Source organism: Pituophis catenifer, unplaced genomic scaffold (genome assembly GCF_029215685.1).
Source record: "Pituophis catenifer annectens isolate HBS135680 unplaced genomic scaffold, rPitCat1.0.hap2 SCAF_11, whole genome shotgun sequence".
Taxonomy (NCBI): domain Eukaryota; kingdom Metazoa; phylum Chordata; class Lepidosauria; order Squamata; family Colubridae; genus Pituophis; species Pituophis catenifer.
In genome coordinates, this window is record NW_027256891.1 from 23987487 (window position 1) to 24008545 (window position 21059).

General features: G+C 45.5%; 2 protein-coding genes across 2 annotated transcripts; one reads left to right on the top strand and one right to left on the bottom strand.

Moving 5' to 3' along the window:
* Positions 1-4498: 4498 nt before the first annotated feature.
* On the top strand, positions 4499-10318 carry C1GALT1C1 (C1GALT1 specific chaperone 1). The gene is made up of 2 exons (XM_070951911.1): positions 4499-4544; positions 9060-10318. Exon 2 carries the CDS (start codon positions 9065-9067, stop codon positions 10013-10015), a length of 951 nt encoding a protein of 316 aa, XP_070808012.1. The 5' UTR covers positions 4499-4544; positions 9060-9064; the 3' UTR covers positions 10016-10318.
* Positions 10319-10548: 230 nt separating this feature from the next.
* On the bottom strand, positions 10549-19029 carry MCTS1 (MCTS1 re-initiation and release factor). The gene is made up of 6 exons (XM_070951718.1): positions 18740-19029; positions 15094-15246; positions 14598-14695; positions 13914-14047; positions 13047-13114; positions 10549-10762 (listed from the first exon to the last, which is right to left on the bottom strand). Exons 1-6 carry the CDS (start codon positions 18748-18750, stop codon positions 10681-10683), a joined length of 546 nt encoding a protein of 181 aa, XP_070807819.1. The 5' UTR covers positions 18751-19029; the 3' UTR covers positions 10549-10680.
* Between the last annotated feature and the right edge of the window lie 2030 nt (positions 19030-21059).

Here is a 21059-nt window from a genome sequence, read left to right on the forward strand (position 1 = left end):
TTTGAACTCATTTGTTTTTTCGGCCCCTGACTGGAAATATTGATCTATTCATTCATCTCAAACACTGGCCGTGTTTGGAATAGGAACTTGTCGATGTAGACAGAAGAGGAGGAGGAGGGGGGAGAGAAGGGGAGGAGGAAGGAGGAGGAGGAGAAGAAGGGGAGGAGTGGGAAGAGGAGGAGGAGGAGGGGGAGGAGGAAGAGGAATAAGAGAAGGAGGAGGGAGGAGGTGGAAGAGGAGGAGGAAAAGGAGGAGGAGGAAGAGGAGGAGGAGGAAGAGGAAGAAGAGGAGGAGGAGGAGGAAAAGGAAGGAGGAAGAGGAAGAAGAGGAGGAGGAGGAAAAAGAAGTAGAAGAAGAGGAGGAGGAGGAGGAAGAAGGAGGAGGAGGAGGAAAGTGCACAAGCATGAAGCCGAAGACACCAGCCTGAAGATGATGAGTGGGACTTTGTCGAAACATCGCCAAGATACTCTCAATCTTACACGGGAAAAGACCCGAATACACCAAAACTTGCATATATACATAGATACATACATACATACATACATAGATATAGATATAGATATAGATATAGATATAGATATAGATATAGATATAGATATAGATATAGATATAGATATAGATATAGATATATACATACATACATATAGGTAGATATAGATCTAGATAGATATATACATATTCTGGAGGAGGGAGGAGGTGGAAGAGGAGGAGGAAGAGGAGGAAGAAGAAGAAGAGGAGGAGGAAGAAGAAGTAGAAGAAGAGGAGGAGGAGGAAAGCGCACAAGCACGAAGCCGAAGACACCAGCCTGAAGATGACAAGTGGGACCTTGTCGAAACATCGCCAAGATACTCTCAATCTTACACGGGAAAAGACCCGAATACACCAAAACTTGCATGCATACATATATACATACATACATAGATATAGATATAGATATAGATATAGATATAGATATAGATATAGATATAGATATAGATATAGATATAGATATAGATATAGATATATACATACATATATATATATATATAGGTAGATATAGATCTAGATAGATATATACATATTCTGTATTTGTTTGGAAGAAAAAAAACAGGTTGAACAATAGACTCGGTTCTGAGTCAGCCAGGGTAGGATTTGCAAAAGTTCCTCTGTGATGTTTTTTTCAGAGAGGGTAGGGGGGGGGGAGAGAGAGAGAGAGAGAGAGAATCTATTGGACTGACACGGAGAATCTGTTGCTGAATTTATCATTCTGTCAAGGGCACGGAGGCTGGTTTTGAGCACCGGCAGGAAAAACAATTTGCTGAAGCAGTAAGTTGCAATTCATTGGCAGCCCCGTTCCCAGCGTCCTGTTCCACACTCAACAGCTGCTGATGTGGAACTTGAAAAATGGGATGTGGTGAGGCAGAGCGGGGGAAATGGATATAATGCACCCTTTCGGAGCTGACCCTGGTGCTAGCAGGATCGCATCCCTGCCCAATACTGGCAGCTCTTGGCAGCCATTTGTGGTATTTCGTGGGGGAAATGGTGTGCAGCCGGATGGGGCCACCCCTGCCCAAGTGCATTGCAAAATAGCCAGCAGGCCCCCTCGCGTGCAAAGAAGCAGGAGCGTGAAGAGAAGTGGGCGCAGGAGTGCCGTTTCTCTTTTTTACAACTGAGGAGGGAGCCCAAGCAAAATAAGCCTTTTGCTGCATGAAGCAGAAGTGAATTCAGACACACCACAATGTTATGGAATGATGAGACCAAACAACATTCCTGGGTCAGCCGGAGACAGTTTATTGCGCAATTTCAGAATTGCAGATTTGTATCTGCAATTCTGAACCCAGAAGAGCTCTCATACAACTGCTTTTATACATATCCAAGACAAAGGATTTTGTGAGCACAGCAGTTTTCCATATATGGTTAACATACATTTGTTACATGATAATTGATACTTTCTAAATTACTAAATTCCTACATTATTTTCTAGTTCATAAGATTATCTTAGCTAAACAGCCTTCCTCAGTTCTGTGATTGCTGATGCGTAGATTCATGGCTGCTTTGGATAATAAGTAACTTTTGTTTCATATGGATGTCCTCGCATCCTTGACAGCTAGGCCCCTCAGAAGATATATATATTACCAAGAATGGAATTTAGCTGTCTTAGTGTAATCCCTAAACAAGCACATTTCTTCCTTATAATAATGTGAATAAAGAGGGTCCTTCAGTGTTCATATAGCTGACCCTGTACAATTCCTACATCATTCACCTTAACAGAACACCACAGTTGCTCAAGCTCTTCTTTGCAGTGAGGAAAATCCTGCAAGGTCTTTTCTCTCGCCCACCCACCCTCCTCATATAGTCCAAAGGCAATAAGGAAGGCCTGTTTTTGGGTTAGTCTGGAAAAACAAAACAAAACCCAGGCGAGGTGCAGCTGGTTTCGTTGCATTTTACTGATTTTCTTTGGTGTTTATTTACCTTCCAAGTTTTGTTTTTTTTTTAATCTGGGTTTTTAGTCTGCAAACTTAGAAGGAAGGTTTATTACATTTGTTGCAATGACCATATGATGGCTTTTGGGATGGGGATGGGGAGGAGGAGAGGGAGAAGAAGAAGAGGGGGAGGAGGAGGAGAGGAGGAAAAGGAGGAGAAGAAGAGGAGGAGAAAGAGGAGAAGAAGAAGGAGAGGACGAGGAAGAGGACGAGAAGAAGAAGAGGAGGAAGAGAGGAGGAGGAGGAGGGAGAGGAGGAGGAGAGGAGGGAGAGGAGAAGAAGGAGAGGAGGAGGAGGAGGAGAGGAGGAAGAGGAGAAGAAGGAGAGGAGGAGGAGAAGGAGGAGAGGAGGGGGAGAAACCATCCTTGTTTGAAATAACAGATTCAACACCAAAAAAATAATTAAATACATAAAACAGTAATCTTCCATTTCTTTTTCTTTTTTTGCCACAAGGTGGCAGCCTGTCATTTCTTCTTTCATCCATTCTTTTTTCTCTCCTGTTAAAAACTCAGTACACAACCTTCTTCAAATCTCCAGGTGTGCCAGACTACAACTCCCATCATCCCCACACAGCAAAAAAAAACCAAAACAAAACGATTGCCGCCAGGTGTCGACCTTAGTATCCTTAGAAGATATTAAACCAGGCAACATTTTCCTTGGAAACTTTGGAAAGAAACCGTTTTTACCGCCCTCCTGACTTATGACCGCAATGAGAAAGGCTCCATTACGGTCATATGATGAGGACTACCTGTATAAAACCTATTCTGCCCAAGATGTGTTTATAAAATCTTTTTTTAATCGGCCGCTGGGAAGGAAGGGGTGACAGAAAAGTCATGCTATGAGCAATTGGAAAGAATGGGGGGGGGGGGAAACCTGGAACTTCAATTGCACCATCCTGTCTGCCATTCTCCTGCTTGGTGAGAACTTTAGACATGCTTAGAGATGCCCAACTTCATGCAAATTTAAATTTGGTTGGAAAGACTTCTGTACATGCTCAGAGATCCCCAGAAAGAGGTGAAGTTCTACTTAGGCGAAGATTTTTCTGTGCTAAGTGAATTGTTTTTTAAAAAATCCATTGTTGAGGGTTTTTTAAGGCAATAGGAGAGAGAGAGAGAGGGAGAGAGAGATGGAGAGAGGGAGGGGGTGAGAGAGGGAGAGAGAGGGGGGTGGGGGAGAGAGAGAGAGGAAGAGGGAGGGAGAGGGAGGGAGAGGGAGGTGAGAGAGAGAGGGAGGAAGAGAGGGAGGGGGAGAGGGAGGGAGGGAGAGGGAGAGAGAGGGAGGGGAGAGAGGGAGAGGGAGGGGTGAGAGGGGGAGAGAGGGGGGTGGGGGAGAGAGAGGAAGAGGGAGGGAGAGAGGGAGGGAGAGAGGGAGGGAGGGGGAGAGAGAGGGAGGTGAAAGAGAGAGGGAGGGGGAGAGGGAGAGGGAGAGATGGACTGCATTACTCCTAAGAGGAAGCAAATCTAAATAATTGTCTATAGACACTTCCGATGATCAATGGAGTGCCATGGATGCAAGTGGAGAGGGAGGGGGAGGGAGGGGGAGAGGGAGAGGGAGGGGTGAGAGAGGGAGAGAGAGAGAGGGGGGGTACTGCTGCGGTCGAGTGAGTGCCGGAGGTGTTAACTCCAGCTCCCTTAATTTTCCTCTTTGATTCCTAGAAGCTTCATCCTCTCCCTGCCCCGCCCTCAGGGTGGAGGAGGCGTGGCCGGAGGAGACGCGGCGTTTCTGCCTCTTCTGCCCCGCCCGCCAGCGGGAGGCGTGGCCAAGAGAGCGACGCTAACGCTTCTATCTCCCCCCTGCCCCGTCCGCCAGCAGGAGGCGTGGCCAAAAGTGACGTTTACGCTTCTGTCTCTCTTACCCCGCCCGCCAGCAGGAGGCGTGGCCAAAAGCGACGCTTACGCTTCTGTCTCTCTCTTACCCCGCCCGCCAGCAGGAGGCGTGGCCAAAAGCGACGCTTACGCTTCTGTCTCTCCCCTGCCCCGCCTTCCGGGAGGAGGCGTGTCCAAGAGGAGAGGGAGGTTCCGCCATAGAGAGCAAGGGGAGAGAGAGCGGAAGTAGATCCGGATTTCTCTTGCTGGCAGGCAGGTGAGTTGGTGGCGTTGTGGTTCGACTCCGGATTTGGGGGAGGTGGGAGTGAGGGGGGTGGGGTGGGGGGCCTGCTGCATCTGTTTGCCTCGACCCTTCCCCAGCTCTGCTGGTCTTAGGCAGCCCCGTCTCCCCTGAGCTTCCCCACCCCACCCTTGCCACCTCTGGGGTTCAGATAGACTGCCCTGGCAGCTGGAGGCTCTACTTCGATTTACAGGGTCAAAAAGCTTTTTTTTGAGGCCTTATGTGGGGGATTCCCTTCTGTGGTTCTCCATACCCGGGAGGAAAAGCTAGAGGTGGGATACCCTAAAAGAATATTCTGGGCTCAGCCTCCAGTGCTGTATCACCTTTTGCAGTAACATAGTTGGGAAGGGACCTTGGAGGTCATCTAGTCCAACCCCCTGCTCACGCAGGACACCTGTATTAGGGATTCGAACCGCCAAACTGCCAAATCTTTCTGATTGACGAGCTCAGTGTCTTAGCCATTGAGCCACCTAGCAGCTTGGGGAAGTAATTTTATTCAATTTGGTTCATTCAATAAATAACCAATCCTTTGGTTTTGAAAACTGTTACAGGTAGTCCTCGACTTACAACAGTTCCACTTAATGGCCGTTCAAAGTGACAGCGTGGGGGAGAAAGTGACTTACGGCCGTTTTTCAGACATACGACCGTTGCAGCGTCCCCGTGATCATGTGATCAACATTCAGACGCAGGGCAACTGGTTCATACTTAGGACGGTTGCAGTGCCCCGGGGTCACGTAATCTCCTTTTGTGACCTCCTGACAAGCAGAGTCGACGGGGAAGCCAGATTCACTTAACAACCGAGTTACTGACTTAACAACTGCAGGGGTTCACTTAACAACGGTGGCAAGAAGGGTCGTAAAATGGGGCGAAGCTCACTTAAGAAGTGTCTCACTTCATAGAAATTTGGGACTCAATTGTCGTAAGCCGAGGATTACTTGTATTTCTTAAATTAAGGACATAATGGGAGATAATAGATTCCCAAAAAAATATTCAAATTTCCCTGTTTTTAAAATTTCCCAGGCCTTTAAATCAGAGACTGTTTTTATATAGAGAAGCTCTTTATAAAAGAGCTTTATAAAAGAGCTTTTAAAAGGCCTCATTTCCTGCTACGAATGCAAAAAAAAGAAACACAATGTTTTTTCAACTTTAGCAACTTTTAAGATGTGTCAACTTCAATTCCCAGAATTCTCCATCCAGCATTGCTGGCTAGGGAATTCTGGGAGTTGAAGTTCACACTTCTTGAACTTACCTACATTGACAAATAGTGGCCTATTAGTTGATAGCAGTTTAAATTGCCTTCTGGCTGATCGGTGGCAGGTGTACTTTCTGAAACAAGCCTAATTTTTAGGGCTTTGGTCAAATAAGCCACTCTAAAACCATGATTTATTTATTTATTTTTTTGCAAAAGGGCTGCTTGTTTAAAACTTAGCTAACCACCGTTTGCTCTTTTTAGATTATATTAACAAGCTTGGCTTACTGGAAACAGAAATGATTTCATATTTCTTTTAGGTGTATTAGAGATGGGGGATAAAAAGCATGTCTAAAGAGTTGTGGTCTCCTAAGCTCCCTTTAAAAATTATTTTTCTCCACCAGAGTTCTGCATTGAAAATGACATATTTTCTCCTGGACCCCTCATTCTATACTCCGTTGTTTAGTTCACATAATGTGTTAGATTTATATTTGCTTTTGGCCCAGTTTGTTTTGCGATTACAGTCATAGTGTGTTTTACACACCCAGTGCATTTCAGTTTAATCAAGGAAATATTTACTTTGTCCAGTTTTGCCTGAGAGTAATGCAAATCCTTCGCTTGTTGTCTCTGCCATATACTGTAATATACTGCAAGAAGGACTTAAAGGCCCTGGGAATGGACATTAACAACTGGGAGACCTTAACCTCCGATCGTTCATCTTGGAGGCTAAAGACGCAACATGGCCTTCTCCAATTCGAAGAGACACTTGTTTGGCAGGCTGAGGCAAAGAGGCAGTCCCAGAACCAGCGAAATCTGGGAGACGTAGCTGCCCTCAATGTGGAAGGGATTGCCACTCTCTAGTCACACTAGATACCAGAGCACGATACCATAGTCTCTTGAGACTGAAGGATGCCAATACTGTAATCCATAACTAAGAAATCCACAATGGCTGTTATTTGCACAGTCCGCTTTAACCACAACGGTGTTAACTGAACCATGATTTATGAAATTAAGTCAACATTTTAGGCCTGGGTTTACAAAATTGTAGCTTTAGCATGCTGTGTGAACCCAGATCATTGCTTGCGGCGTTCAGAAATTATGCAGGTAGTTCTCCTCTTAAAAACAGTTTGTTTAGTAACCAAAGTCATAATTTTAGGCCTGGGTTTTACAAAATTATAGCTTAGTGTGCTGTGTAAATCAGAGGTGGGTTTCAGCAGGTTCTGACCAGTTCTGGAGAACCGGTAGCGGAAATTTTGAGTAGTTCGGAGAACCGGTAGTAAAAATTCTGACTGGCCCCGCCCCCATCTATTCTCTGCCTCCCAAGTCCCAGCTGATTGGGAAGAAATGGGGATTTTGCAGTATCCTTCCCCTGGAGTGGGGTGGGAATGGAGATTTTACAGTATCCTTCCCCTGGAGTGGGGTGGGAATGGAGATTTTACAGTATCCTTCTCTTGGAGTGGGGTGGGAATGGAGATTTTACAGTATCTTTCCCCTGGAGTGGGGTGGGAATGGAGATTTTACAGTATCCTTCCCCTGGAGTGGGGTAGGAATGGAGATTTTACAGTATCCTTCCCCTGGAGTGGGGTGGGAATGGAGATTTTACAGTATCCTTCCCCTGGAGTGGGGTGGGAATGGAGATTTTACAGTATCCTTCTCTTGGAGTGGGGTAGGAATGGAGATTTTACAGTATCCTTCCCCTGGAGTAGGGTGGGAATGGAGATTTTACAGTATCCTCTTGGAGTGGGGTGGGAATGGAGATTTTACAGTATCCTTCCCCTGGAGTGGGGTGGGAATGGAGATTTTACAGTATCCTTCCCCTGGAGTGGGGTGGGAATGGAGATTTTACAGTATCCTTCTCTTGGAGTGGGGTAGGAATGGAGATTTTACAGTATCCTTCCCCTGGAGTAGGGTGGGAATGGAGATTTTACAGTATCCTCTTGGAGTGGGGTGGGAATGGAGATTTTACAGTATCCTTCCCCTGGAGTGGGGTGGGAATGGAGATTTTACAGTATCCTTCCCCTGGAGTGGGGTGGGAATGGAGATTTTACAGTATCCTTCTCCTGGAGTGGGGTGGGAATGGAGATTTTACAGTATCCTTCCCCTGCCATGCCCACCAAGCCACGCCCACAGAACCGGTAGTAAAAAAAATTGAAACCCACCACTGATGTAAACCCACACCACTGCTTGTGGCGTTGAGAAATTATACAGGCCATCCTTGACTTACAGTAGTTTGTTTAGCGACCGTTCGAAGGCTGCATTGAAAAACGTGACTTATGATTATTCTACAGTTACGACTGTGGCAGCATCCCCCATCAAAATTCAGACAGTTGGCAACTGACTCATATTTATGACATTTGCAATGCCCCAGGGGTCATGCCATCACCATTTGCGACCTTCTGACAAACGAAGTCAAGATCCACTTTAAACGACCGTGTTAGTAACTTAGTTGCCGCCGTGATTCACTTAGCGACGGTGGCAAGAAAGGTCGTAAAATGGAGCAAAATGAACTTGTCTCGCTTGGCGACAAAAAAATTGAGCTCAGTTGTAGTCCTAAATTGAGGACGACTTGCAGTTTTTAGATTCTCAGTTCATCCAGATCCTGGTTGTCCCAAAGGTGTTTTTTTTCAAGAGGAAACTCGACTTTCTGGTTTTTATCTTTGAAGGCGTTTCGCTTCTCATCCAAGAAGCTTCTTCAGCTCTGACTGGATGGTGGGGGAACGGAAGGATTTACACTCCTTGCAGGCAGCTGGTATTCCTTTGCATCAGGGATGAAATCCAGCAGGTTCTGACAGGTTCTGGAGGACCAGTAGCGGCAATTTTGAGCAGTTCAGAGAACCGGCAAATACCACCTCTGGCTGGCCCCAGAAGTGGGATGGGAATGGAGATTTTGCAGTATCCTTCCCCTGCCACGCCCACCAAGCCACACCCACAGAACCGGTAGTAAAAAAAAAAATGGGATTTCACCACTGATTTGCATCCTTTGAGAGTCATTGAGGCCCCTTGGAGGTTTATCTGTATCACCCGAGTACTGCAAATGGGTATGGGGTGGGCTCAACAACTCTCTAAAAGGATGCGAATGACCAAGCTGTCTACAAGGAGTATAAATCCCTTCCATTCCCCACCAGTCAGAGCTGAAGAAGCTTCTTGGATGAGAAGGGAAACGTCTTCAAAGAAAAGCCCAAGAAACTCCAGTTGTCTCTTGAAAAAAAACAAACCTTTGAGATGCCCTCGGATGTGCAACCTGTTGAACCTTCATTCAATAATCCTGTATTTTTTCCCCCCCTGGTCCGTATAATATCTAGAAATCATGTTTCCCGAAAGCGCCTCCTTCGTCAAGGGCATGTTGCTTGGAGGAATTTGCTGCGTCTTGGTGACCCTTCTGGGACACATTAAAACGGGCCACACTACGAAATCTCATGAGCACCGACACCTCCAAGCGCCCAGGAAAGAGGACATTCTCAACCTCTCCGAAGAGAAACGCCTGGAGCTGGCCCAGAGCCTCCGTGTCTACTGCATCATCCTGGTCAAACCGAAAGATCTGGGACACTGGGCGGCGGTGAAGGAAACCTGGAGCAAACACTGCGACAAAGCCGAATTCTACAGCTCCGAGAACGTCAAAGTCTTCGACTCAGTCGTGCTGAACACGGACGACATGTGGACGATGATGCGCCAAGCGTACAAATACGCCTACGAGAATTACAGCGACGGGTACAACTGGTACTTCCTCGCCTACCCCACCACTTTCGCCATCGTGGAAAACCTCAAGTACTTCTTGTTGAAGCAAGACCCCGCCCAGCCGTTCTACACGGGCCAGACCCAATCCTCGGGAGATCTACAGTACGTGAACGGCGCGGGCGGGATCGTCTTGAGCGTGGAATCCTTACGGCGACTCTACCGGGTTTTCCAAGATCCGGATAAGTGTCCCGAACACGGAGGCGTGATTTGGAAACTTTCCGAAGATAAACAGTTGGCCTTGTGCTTGAAGTACGGCGGGGTGCACGCCGAAAACGCCGAAGATTCGGAGAAAAAGGACATTTTCAACACCAAGTCAGTGGGCGCCCTCATTAAGGAGGCCATGGCCAATCACCCGCAGGAGGTGGTGGAAGGATGCTGCTCAGATATGGCCATCACGTTCAGCGGCCTGTCGCCGAACCACATGCACGTCATGATGTACGGGGTCTACAGGCTCCGAGCCTACGGGCACGCTTTTGACGATGCCTTAACTTTCCTCCCTCCGCCAGACTCCGATAACGACTGAAAAGTGACCCACCACACACGTCGTCTTTTAACATGTGTGTGTGTGTGTCCCTCGGCAAGCAGCATGTATTGAGGGCAGCTCCAAATTTGAATTTTATTAGCAATTGGTGTTAGCTCTCTCTCTCTCTCTCTCTCTCTTTTTTTTTTTTTGGCACAATCTGGTTTTGTAATCTTTGCAAAAGGGGAGGGGGAGGTCCCGTTTTTTAAACCGACAAGCCCTTTTTATACACCTGTGAATGTCACCTGGAGAGAAGGGGGGGGGAGAAAAGACACTTCCGAAGATTTCTTTTGTTGACAATTGCGTAGCGGGTATGTAAATATTTAAAATCTACTGTAAATTAAATCTATTTTTGCAACGGGGGGCGTCCTGCGCCTTTCTTTAGCGCGGCGCTGGACACCGATGGCCATCACACCAGAGGGAAAAAAAAGAGAAGAGACAAGCTTCCCTTCTCGGCTTTACAATCGCTAAAGCCGCCTTTCGCATTCTTAAAATCGGCCGCAATGTATATTTTATTTGACAAAGCGAACGGGGACTTCAGCATTCACTTGATTTATTTCGCATTAGCCACAGAACAAAATAAATTTGTACATTCAGGTGCACATTTAAAAACAGAATTACAGAGTAGTCCACGCTGGCAAGCAAGTCGCGTACTTCCAGCCGATTTTTCACTTGTAGGTCTTCATATGCCAAAGGCCGTCATTTAAATAGTGAATATTTTCAATGCCAATCCCTTTGTTGACTTTCTCTCTGGGGAAGGGAAGAGGTGGAAAAGACAAGGAAAGATCAGTTTTCCCGCTCTGGATAAAATGCAAAACGGGCAAATGCTACTCCCTAATAAGTAGTCCTGGGCTTCAATCCGTTTAGTGACCGAAGTCACAACGGCACTGAAAAAAAGTGACTTATCACCGTTTTTCACACTTACGACCGTTGTAGCAGCTCCACAAATCACGTGATTTACATTCAGATGCTTGTCAACTGACTCAGAGTTATGACGGGGACAATGTCCCAGGGTCATGCGACCTTCTGACAAGCAAAGTCAAGAGGGAAGCCAGATTCGCTTAACAAACCGGGTTACTAACCTCTAACAACTGTTGTGGTTCACTTCATGTGGCAAGAACAGTTGCACAATGGGGCAGAGCTCACTTCACAACTGCCTCGCCTTTCTCACTTAACAACGTAAATTTGGGGCTTGATTGTGGCCATAAGTTGAGGACTACTAGTCTTTATAACCAAGCAGCTAAATGACTTTTGTGCCTTTTTTCAGTACATTTAATCAGCCTACTGATCTTGAAGTTACAAAAATCCTGGGCTTGTTTTCAGCCTTTTAAAAAATATATGCAAATACTGAAAGAGAAGAAAAAAAGGAAGAGGGAAGGTTTAATAGTGGCCTCCGGTCACATCTTATCTCTTGCCCTTTTAAAAGCTCGCATGGGCAGGAGAAAGGATCCAAAGGCTTCAAGACTACATATCTGTCACCAAGCTCAGAAAATTATTGGGAGAATGTCCCAAAGGTGCTTTTTTCAAGAGGCAACAGGACTTTCTGGTTTTTTTTCTTTGAAGATGTTTCGCTTCTCATCCAAGAAGCTGCTTCAGCTTCCGATAGAGCTGGAGAAGCTTCTTGGATGAGAAGCGAAACGTCTTCAAAGAAAAAAACCAGAAAGTCCTGTTGCCTTTTGAAAAAGTACCTTTGGGACAATCATGCCCTAGATCGGGGGTCTCCAAACTTGGCAACTTTTAAGACTTGTGGACTTCAACTCCCAGAATTCTTCGCTGGCTGAGGAATTCTGGGAGTTGAAGTCCACAAGTCTTAAAAAGTTGCCAAGTTTGGAGACCCCTGTCCTAGATGATGGAGAATTTCCATAGACATTTAGTGATTGACTCATTTGTTCAGTCCATTGAATACAGCAGGGTTAAATCCCGAATATACACAGGTGGCCTATAATGTAGTCGGTCCAGGGAGCAATTCTTTATAAATTATAGAGGAATTACTTTCCGAGCTTGGGTAGGTTTATGCCATTAAGACTTTTTTTTTAAAAAAAATATTAAACATTAAAAGCATTGGATATAGTGTGACCATCCCGGTCTTATCATATCTATACGTATTTTTAACATAACAAATATAATTACTATTTAACATACATTACTATTTTTCTCTTATATACATATTCCTTGTCCTCATTTACACATTTGTCTAAATATTATCCAGTATCCATTTTACAAACCCTAATTCTTTTTTGTTCCAACTCCTTTTCTCCTTTCCAACCATTGGTACACTTTGTTCCAAATTTTATAGTATCCTGTCTTGTCCTTGTTTTTGAGTTCTAGTGTCAGCTGGTCCATTAAGGCATTAATGGAATGAATTTTGCCGTGACCCTACACAGGTTTACGCTAAAGGAAGGTGTTTGAACAGAAATATCCCCATGTGGGCTTTTAAGTCTTAAGTTAATTCATCAGCTGACATTGTAGTTCAACGTTCTCTCAGTTAACATGGTCCTAGAAGTCCCAAAAGTGCGTTTTTTCAAGAGGCAACTGGATTTTCTGGTTTTTTTCTTTGAAGACGTTTCACTTCTCATCCAAGAAGCTTCTTCAGCTTCTCTCAAGCTGCTTCTGCTCTCAGAGCTGAAGAAGCTTCTCAAGGGAGAAGCGAAATGTCTTCAAAAAAAAAAAACCAAAGTCCAGTTGCCTCTTGAAAAAAGCACCTTTGGGACAACCATGACCTGGATGGCTGAGAATCTTCATAGGCATATTGGGAAGATAAAATGAGTTGAAAGAAAACAGCTGTTTCCATACGTTCTTAAGAAGGAAGTTGGAATAAAAATAGAGCCATTCCTTATAGCAATAGACTCTTTTTTTTTTGACTGCAGGCCAACCTCAACGGATAGACCTTTCTTTGTTACCTATTCGAACCGTTTGGAAAACATGCAGTCTGCAAAAACTGGCAGGCTCCGTTTAGAAACCTTGCAGTGCTAACCGCCTAGGAGCACCCAGTTAAAGAAAGATAACGGTTTTCCTTTTAAAATGTAAGACTCACATATCGTCTGCTGCCATCTTCATGACCCCAACGCATAGTGCATGTTGCTTTCCTTCCGCCATTATTGCCTGTTAAAAGTCTGCTAAGGAAAATGTCTTCTGGGTAGTCATTTAAAATCATTATCATGTCAGTAAGTAAAACTACCGAAGGAGCAGCCTTAAAAATGAAAATTGCTAGCCGGCTAAGCAAACCACGTTTGTATTTTATAAGAGCCGTTGTGGAGCAATGGTTAGAATCGGTATAGAATGAAGGCTAACTCTGCTCAACGCTGCCAGCAGTTCGATTCCTTGGATCCTGACCAGCTCAAGGTTGATTCAGCCTTCCATCCTTCCGAGGTCATGAATGGAGGACCCAGATTGTTGGCCGCAATAGGCTGACTCTGTAAACCACTTAGAACAGGGGTGTCAAACTCAAGGCTGGCAGGCCAGATCTGGCCCGCGATGTGGTCGGATCCGGCCCATGAGGCCGTCCTGGTCTACCCAGTGTGAAGGGGAAAGATCAGGCCAACATAGCTTCAGCCTGGTCTACCTAATGCAAAGAGCTTGGCCAGCAGCTTGGGGACTGGCGTCAAGCTTCCCATGCCCATCCAGTTGGCCACACCCACCTAATGGCCACACCCACCCAGCCCGCCGAGGTCAACCACAGCTCTGATGCGGCCCTCAATGAAATTGAGTTTTGACACCTCTGGCCTTCCAATCACAGCGCCACCACGGCTCTAGGTGTTAAGTCTTGGTGGTGAGGTCTTGAATTAAGTCAAAGGTATTTAAAGGGGGGTCGGTCCGTGGTGAAGAAAAGGTTGGGAACCACCGTTCTAGCACATTCTGAGAAAGCAATTGCGACCCACAGACAGCGCCTACTCAAGGATACCACAATCGTATCAGCAGCAGCAGGATAAAGTTTGGCTCCTGGGGACGTCAGGCCAGGGCACATGATATTTGCTCCACTAAGTACAAATTTAATGGCTCCTTTGTCGACTTGTTGATGCGGTAGAATGAAGGGATCTGCGGAGTGGAAAAAGGTTAACGGGGGAGATAAAACATCTGCAGGGTTGAATCGAGTATCAAGACATCTAAAACACTGTTCGCTTAGCCGAGACCAGCGGGAAAAGCCTTTCCAGAGATATGAGGTGGAAAAGAAAAATTATATCCCCCGACATGCTTTTCTCTCCAATTTTTCTCACAGACCTTCAAAACACAAACTTACAAAACTTCCTTCTTGAATGGGGCTCTGATTAGGGTTAGAGCAGGGGTCGGCAACCTTAAACACTCAAAAAGCCACAAAGGTCCTAACCGGAAGCCCCCCGTTTGATTCTGGAGCTGACCGGAAGTCCGGTTCCCCCACCATAGAGTCTCCTCCTAGCGTGGCATCCTTTTTCCTCTACCTGTCCTAACTGAAAGCCCTATCAATTGTGGAGCCGACCAGCAACAGGGAGCCGCAGCATAGGAATGAAAGAGCCACATGCGGCTCCAGAGCCACAGGTTGCTGACCCTTAGGCTGGCTGGCTGGCTGGATGGATAGATAATATCAGCCTTTTTCCTCCAAAATACTTACATTTATGTAGTAACCTCAGTGTGGGATAAAAGGGCCCTTCCCTTTGTCTGAAGAACAGCAGTTCACCATTTACGGTAAGTATTTCTATATGTTCATGACTGAAACATACAAAATTAACACGTGGGTTTTTTTGTTTTTTTTTAAGAAAGAGAAGTATTTCTAATAACCATTTAGAAATAATCACGAAAGATAAAAGTTTACATTTTTCAAATGGGGCACTGGATAATCTGTAACCCCCCCCCCCCCCCGAGTTGCCTTATAGGGGAAATGGGCATAATAAAAATTTAATAAATAAAATAACTCTCCAAAATTAATGTTTCCCACTAAACACAAATATCCTGGTAGCCTCCAATTCAGAAAACATCGTGTAAATATTTGCACAGCATTTGTTTTCACTTTGACCGGTGCAATTTCAATCTAGCAATCTATTTCTCACACCTAAAATTAACAATACAGAACAGCAACTTGTGGAAGGAGAAGAAAAGAACGAACTTACCATCGTACTATCTTAACGGGGTCTTTCTTTGGCATAATTTGGTTTAGCCATGGTTCAATACCCGGGAATTGATCTATCAGTTGGTTCTTAATGCCTTTAATCACCGAGGTTTTCAACTGGATGCAGTTTGATACATTCTCTTTTTCATCAAATCTGACCAACGAATAAAATAATGTTAGAAACAACCTTTGGTCCTTACGTCTTCATCCACTGACACTGCGGTTATGCATATATTTCTTTGCCAACAAAACTGCAGTGGCTAATCCAGATGAAGAAGCAACACAGATTTGAAAGCATTTTAAAAAAAAAACCCAAAAAACATATGCAGAAGTTCTATTTTTCTCACATTTGACTTCAGATCATCTGTTCAGGATTCCTTCTCAAAGACCGTGTTTATGAATACTAACGTGTATTATTAATATTGATAATAACAGTCCATTTTAAATGTTTTATCTTGTTTTTAATTGATTGTAATCGCCTAGAATCCCCTCTTGACAAGACGGGAGGCATATCACTTTTACAGATAAATATATTAAAGTAAGGTCTGCTGGATCTCGCCAAGTTTAGTACCACTATAATCCCCAACATGTCTTCCGGGTACGCTTCAAGGTGTTGGTGACAACCTTTAAAGCGCTCCATGGCTTAGGGCCGGGTTATCTGCGAGACCGCCTTCTGCCGCCAATAGCCTCCCACCGGCCGGTTCGCTCACACAGAGAGGGCCTCCTCAGGGTGCCGTCGGCCAGACAGTGTCGGCTGGCGACCCCCAGGGGGAGAGCCTTCTCTGTGGCAGCACCCGCCCTCTGGAATGACCTACCCCCTGAGATACGCACGATATCAGACCTCCGGACTTTTCATCGGGCCCTGAAAACACACTTATTCCATCTAGCTGGGCTGGCTTGATCCCATCCTCTCAGTTTTAATTGAATTCGGTTTAAATTGGGCTGTTTTTAATATTTTGGGGGCGAAATTATTTAATTGTTTTTTAAACTGTTTTTAAATTTTATATGCAATGTTTTATCTTGGCTGTACACCGCCCTGAGTCCCGCAGGAGAAGGGCGGTATAGAAATAAAATAATAATAATAATAATAATAATAATAATAATAATAATAATAATAATAATAATAATGTCCAAAATAGTCATGTGAACCCAACCTATCTGGGGAGACAAACTGAAGAGGTGGTAGCCTGTATTCAAGAGTGGATAAAAATCTATGATTAAAAAAAAAAAAAATTAAAAAAAAATCTTATTTTTTTTTTTATTTTTATCAAATTTATTTTAATGAAATGCTTTTGGAGTAAAAATCTACCCATAGATCGTTTTCTATTTAAGATACATTAATAATTTAGTTTATTCAGCATGAAACGGAGCTTAGCTATGTAGCATGAGGCTATATATTCTGCAATATTGGGACTGTCGATGAGTCAACAGCGGGACAGAGATGACAGTTGCTCGTTAAAAATTATTTTTACTAGTGATTTAAATCGTGTAAAATTAGCCTTTTTACTAGTTTCCTTACGTTGGATTACAAATCCACCCTGCCTGTATTACAGTGAACTCCCTAGAAAGGGGGACGGGGGATGATCAGAAGTTCTGCCAATGAAACGGATAGTTTATGGTCTGTATGGATGTGGGATTCCCCCCCCCCTTTCAACCAGCCAGGTAATCAGGTGTTATGTAAATATTTAATATATTAATATATCAATACTTGAAGGGCTGTCGCAGCTTGCCTCCTGAAGTTGTAGGTGCTCTAACACTGGAGGTTTTTTAAGAAGAGATCGGACAATCATTTGTCCGGGATGGTATAAGGTCTCCTGCCTTGGGCAAAGGGGTTGGATTAAATTCTAGAAGACCTCCAAGGTGCCTCCCAGCCCACTGGGATCCCACTACTATTCTGATTGCACTGATATTGTATCTCACTATGAATCTGAGAATCAGGATGAAATTTGATGAGAGTGGAGATGCCTTGGGCAAAGGGGCTGGATTAGAAGACCTCCAAGGTCCCACTTCTATGCTGATTGCACTGATATTTTGTCTCACTATGAATCTGAGAGTTGGGATGAAATCTGATGAGAGAGTGGAGATGCCTTGGGCAGGTGGGGGCTGGACTAGAAGACCTCCAAGGTCCCTCCCAGCCTTGTGATCCTACTTCTATTCCGATTGCACTGATACTGTCTCTCGGTATGGATCTGGGAGCTGGGATGACATTTAATGGTAGCGGATGGTGTTTTGGGGCAGGGGGCTGGACTAGATGACCTCAAAGGTCCCTTCCATCCCTCTGATCTTACTTCTATACTAATTGCACCCATATTGTATCTCAGTATGAATCTGAGAGTTAGGGTGAAATTTAGTGGGGGTGATTCCGATTTGCATTGATATTGAATCTCACTTATGAATCTGGGAGTCCGTGTGCCATTTGATGAGAGTGGGGGTTGGGTGGGGGGGGGGTAATTTGGGGGCAGGAGGAGGGCTGGACTAGATGGCCTCCAAGGTCCCTCCCAGCCTCGTGATCCTATTCCGATTTGCATTGATATTGAATCTCACTTATGAATCTGAGAGTCGGTGTGCCATTTATTGAGAGGGGGGTGGGGGGATAATTTGGGGGCAGGGGGCTGGTCTAGACGACCTCCAAGGTCCCTCCCAGCCTCGTGATCCTACTTGGATTTGCATTGATATTGAATCTCACTTATGAATCTGGGAGTCAGTGTGCCATTTGATGAGAGTGGGGGGTGGGGGTGGGGGTAATTTGGGAGCAGGAGGAGGGCTGGACTAGATGGCCTCCAAGTTCCCTCCCAGCCTCGTGATTCCTATTCCGATTTGCATTGATATTGAATCTCGCTTATGAATCTGAGAGCTGGGATGACATTTAATGGTAGCGGAGGGTGTTTTGGGGGCAGGGGGCTGGACTAGATGACCTCCAAGGTCCCTTCCACCCCTCTGATCTTACTTCTAATACTAACTGCACCCATATTGTCTCTCAGTATGAATCTGAGAGTTAGGGTGAAATTTAGCGGGGGTGACGGTGTGGGGGGGGGGTTTCCCTTGGGCAGGAGGAGGGCTGGACTAGAGGACCTCCAAGGTCCCTCCCAGCCTCGTGATCCCTATTCCGATTTGCATTGATATTGAATCTCGCTTATGAATCTGAGAGCTTGAGATGACGTTTAATGGTAGCGGATGGTGTTTTGGGGGCAGGGGGCTGGACTAGATGACCTCCAAGGTCCCTTCCACCCCTCTGATCTATCTTCTAATACTAACTGCACCCATATTGTCTCTCAGTATGAATCTGAGAGTTAGGGTGAAATTTAGCGGGGGTGACGGTGGGGGGGAGGGGGTCCCTTGGGCAGGAGGAGGGGCTGGACTAGAGGACCTCCAAGGGCCCCTTCCCACCCAGAGATTGCCTTTGTTCTCGCAATCAGGCAGAGGATTTCGGCTGGATTTGGCATTTCTGACCCCCCCCAACCCCACCCCACATCCCCTGAGGAGACCCTTATCGCAGTGTTGTTTCACGAAGCCACTTAAGGGGGGGGGGTGGGGGGGATTGGGCCTACTCCTCTCCTCCCAGCCAGGCGGGCAGGCCCTGGATGATGGGAGTTGTAGTCCCTCCCGTCTCTCTCCCCACCCCCCCCCCCCACCCTCGCCCCACTCACTTCTTGAACATCCTGGGGCGACGGGGCGCCGCTCCTCGCGAGGCCGGGCGGAGCGAGGGCTGGGGCGGGGGGAGGACTGGCAACCCCCGGGGGCTCCCGCGTCGTCCCTCCTCGCACGCTCACGCAAGGCCTCTCCGGCCCTCGCTGCTCGTCTGCCCTCCTCGCCGGAAAGGAAACCGCGCGGGCGGGCGGGCGGGGGAGGACGACGCGCTTTACGGCCGCCGTCGCAAAACCGCTGGCGCCCGAGCGGAGGAAAAAGGCAGCGCCCCGGCCTCCCGAAAGACACGAGAGAGAGTGAGGGAGATCCCCGGGGTTGGCCTCGAAACTACCGTTCCCGGCAGGCTGCGCGCGCCGCGAAGGGGAGGGGAGGGGGGGGGCCGAGCAGGCGCCTTGAGCCCGAGCGGCCGTTACTATGGAGACGCATCCGAGTCGGGCCTAAGCGGCCCGGCTCTAGTTTTTAAAGGGGCCGAGAGAGGTAAGTAGGTAGGTAGGTATATATATAGAGAGATCTATAGATATATTTAGATTAGGAGATACAGAGAGAGATACAGAGAGAGAGAGGATGGATAGATGATATAATGGATGGATAGATAACAGTAGATTAGGAGAGAGAGAGAGAGAGAGATACAGAGATAGAGAGAGGATGGATAGATAGTGGATGGATAGATGATACAGTAGATTAGGATAAAGAGAGAGAGATACAGAGAGAGATAGAAAGAGAGAGAGGATGGATAGATGATATAATGGATGGATAGATAACAGTAGATTAGGATAGAGAGAGAGATACAGAGATAGAGAGCATGGATAGATGATAGATAGTGGATGGATAGATAGATGATACAGTAGATTAGGATAAAGAGAGAGAGATAGAGATAGATAGATACAGAGGGAGAGAGGATAGATGATAGTGGATGGATAGATACAGTAGATTAGATAGATAAATATAGATAGATGATAGATAGATAGATAGATAGATAGATAGATAGATAGATAGATAGATAGAGGATGGATAGATGATAGTGGATGGATAGATAAATGATACAGTAGATTAGGAGAGAGAGAGAGATACAGAGATGGATAGAGAGAGAGGATGGATAGATGATAGATAGTGGATGGATAGATAGATGATACAGTAGATTAGGGGAGAGAGAGATACATAGATACAGAGATGGAGAGAGAGAGGATGGATAGATGATAGATAGTGGATGGATAGATAGATGATACAGTAGATTAGATAGATAAATACAGAGATAGATAGAGATAGGTAGAGAGATAGAGATCTATAGAGATAAACTTAAGAGAGAGAGAGATACAGAGGTAGGTAGGTAGAGATAAAAGACAGAGAGATAGATATATTTAGATTATATATATATAGAGAGAGAGGGAGGGAGGGAAAGAGAGAGAGGGAGGAAAAGAGAGAAAATAGATGAGGCTTGGGGCTTTAAATATCACCGGCATGATTTCATGACCTATGGATCTATACTGCCCTTTCACTGGGTCCCATTGTTCCTTTTAACAGGGGCGTCCGATGTAAAGTTCATCCAGTGGAATCTAAGCCCAACTGCAGCTTTTATTATTGGTGTTTCTCGACCTTAGCACCTCCTTGAAATTTATTTATGTATTCTGTCAAGGATCTTAGCAACTGCAAGATTTGTAGACTTCCAAGTCTCAGAATTTCCCACTCAGCATGTTTATTTGGGGATCTTTCGTTAAAACCATGGCTTAATGCACTGTGATATTAGTTGGTATAGATGGTACTAGGTAGCAATAGCAATAGCCCTTATATCTACCGCTTCATAGTGCTTTACAGCCCTCTCCTAAGCGGTTTAGAGTCAGCCTCTTTGCCCCCCAAAATCTGGGTCCTCATTTTACCCACCTCGGAAGGATGAATGGTCAAAAGTCAACCTTGAGCCTGGTGAGATTCTAGTTGCCATTTGCTTCCAATCACAAACATTTTCATGTCTAAATAGGTTGGGGCCTAGGGACAGGAAGCAGTGACATTAGCTCTGGAATCAGCCGTAAAGATCTTTATTTCTCATCCCACTAAGTTAATAGAGAATGCAAAGTTGGTTAACCTTAGAAGCTGATTTTATATCCCACTTTTCTTACTTCGATAAACAATTCAAGATGGTGGACATATTAAGACTCTTTCCCTTTATTTTACCCACAATAAACTTTTGAGGTGGATTGGACTGAGAGACAGGGACTGTCCCAAAGTCATCAGCCAGCTCTCATGCCTAAGGCAGGACTAGAACTCACCATCTCCTGGTTCTAGCCTGCTGCCTTAAACAGAATTGTCTTTAGGCATGTTATTACATTA

Coding starts and splice junctions, on each gene's coding strand:
- C1GALT1C1 (XM_070951911.1), top strand. CDS start 9,065: ATGTTTCCCGAAAGCGCCTCCTTCGTCAAGGGCATGTTGCTTGGAGGA.
- MCTS1 (XM_070951718.1), bottom strand. Junction 13,115..13,913: donor CTGCTGCTGATACGATTGTG/GTATCCTTGAGT, acceptor GACTTTTAACAG/GCAATAATGGCGGAAGGAAA. Junction 10,763..13,046: donor AAGATGGCAGCAGACGATAT/GTGAGTCTTACA, acceptor TCCCTTCCCCAG/AGAGAAAGTCAACAAAGGGA.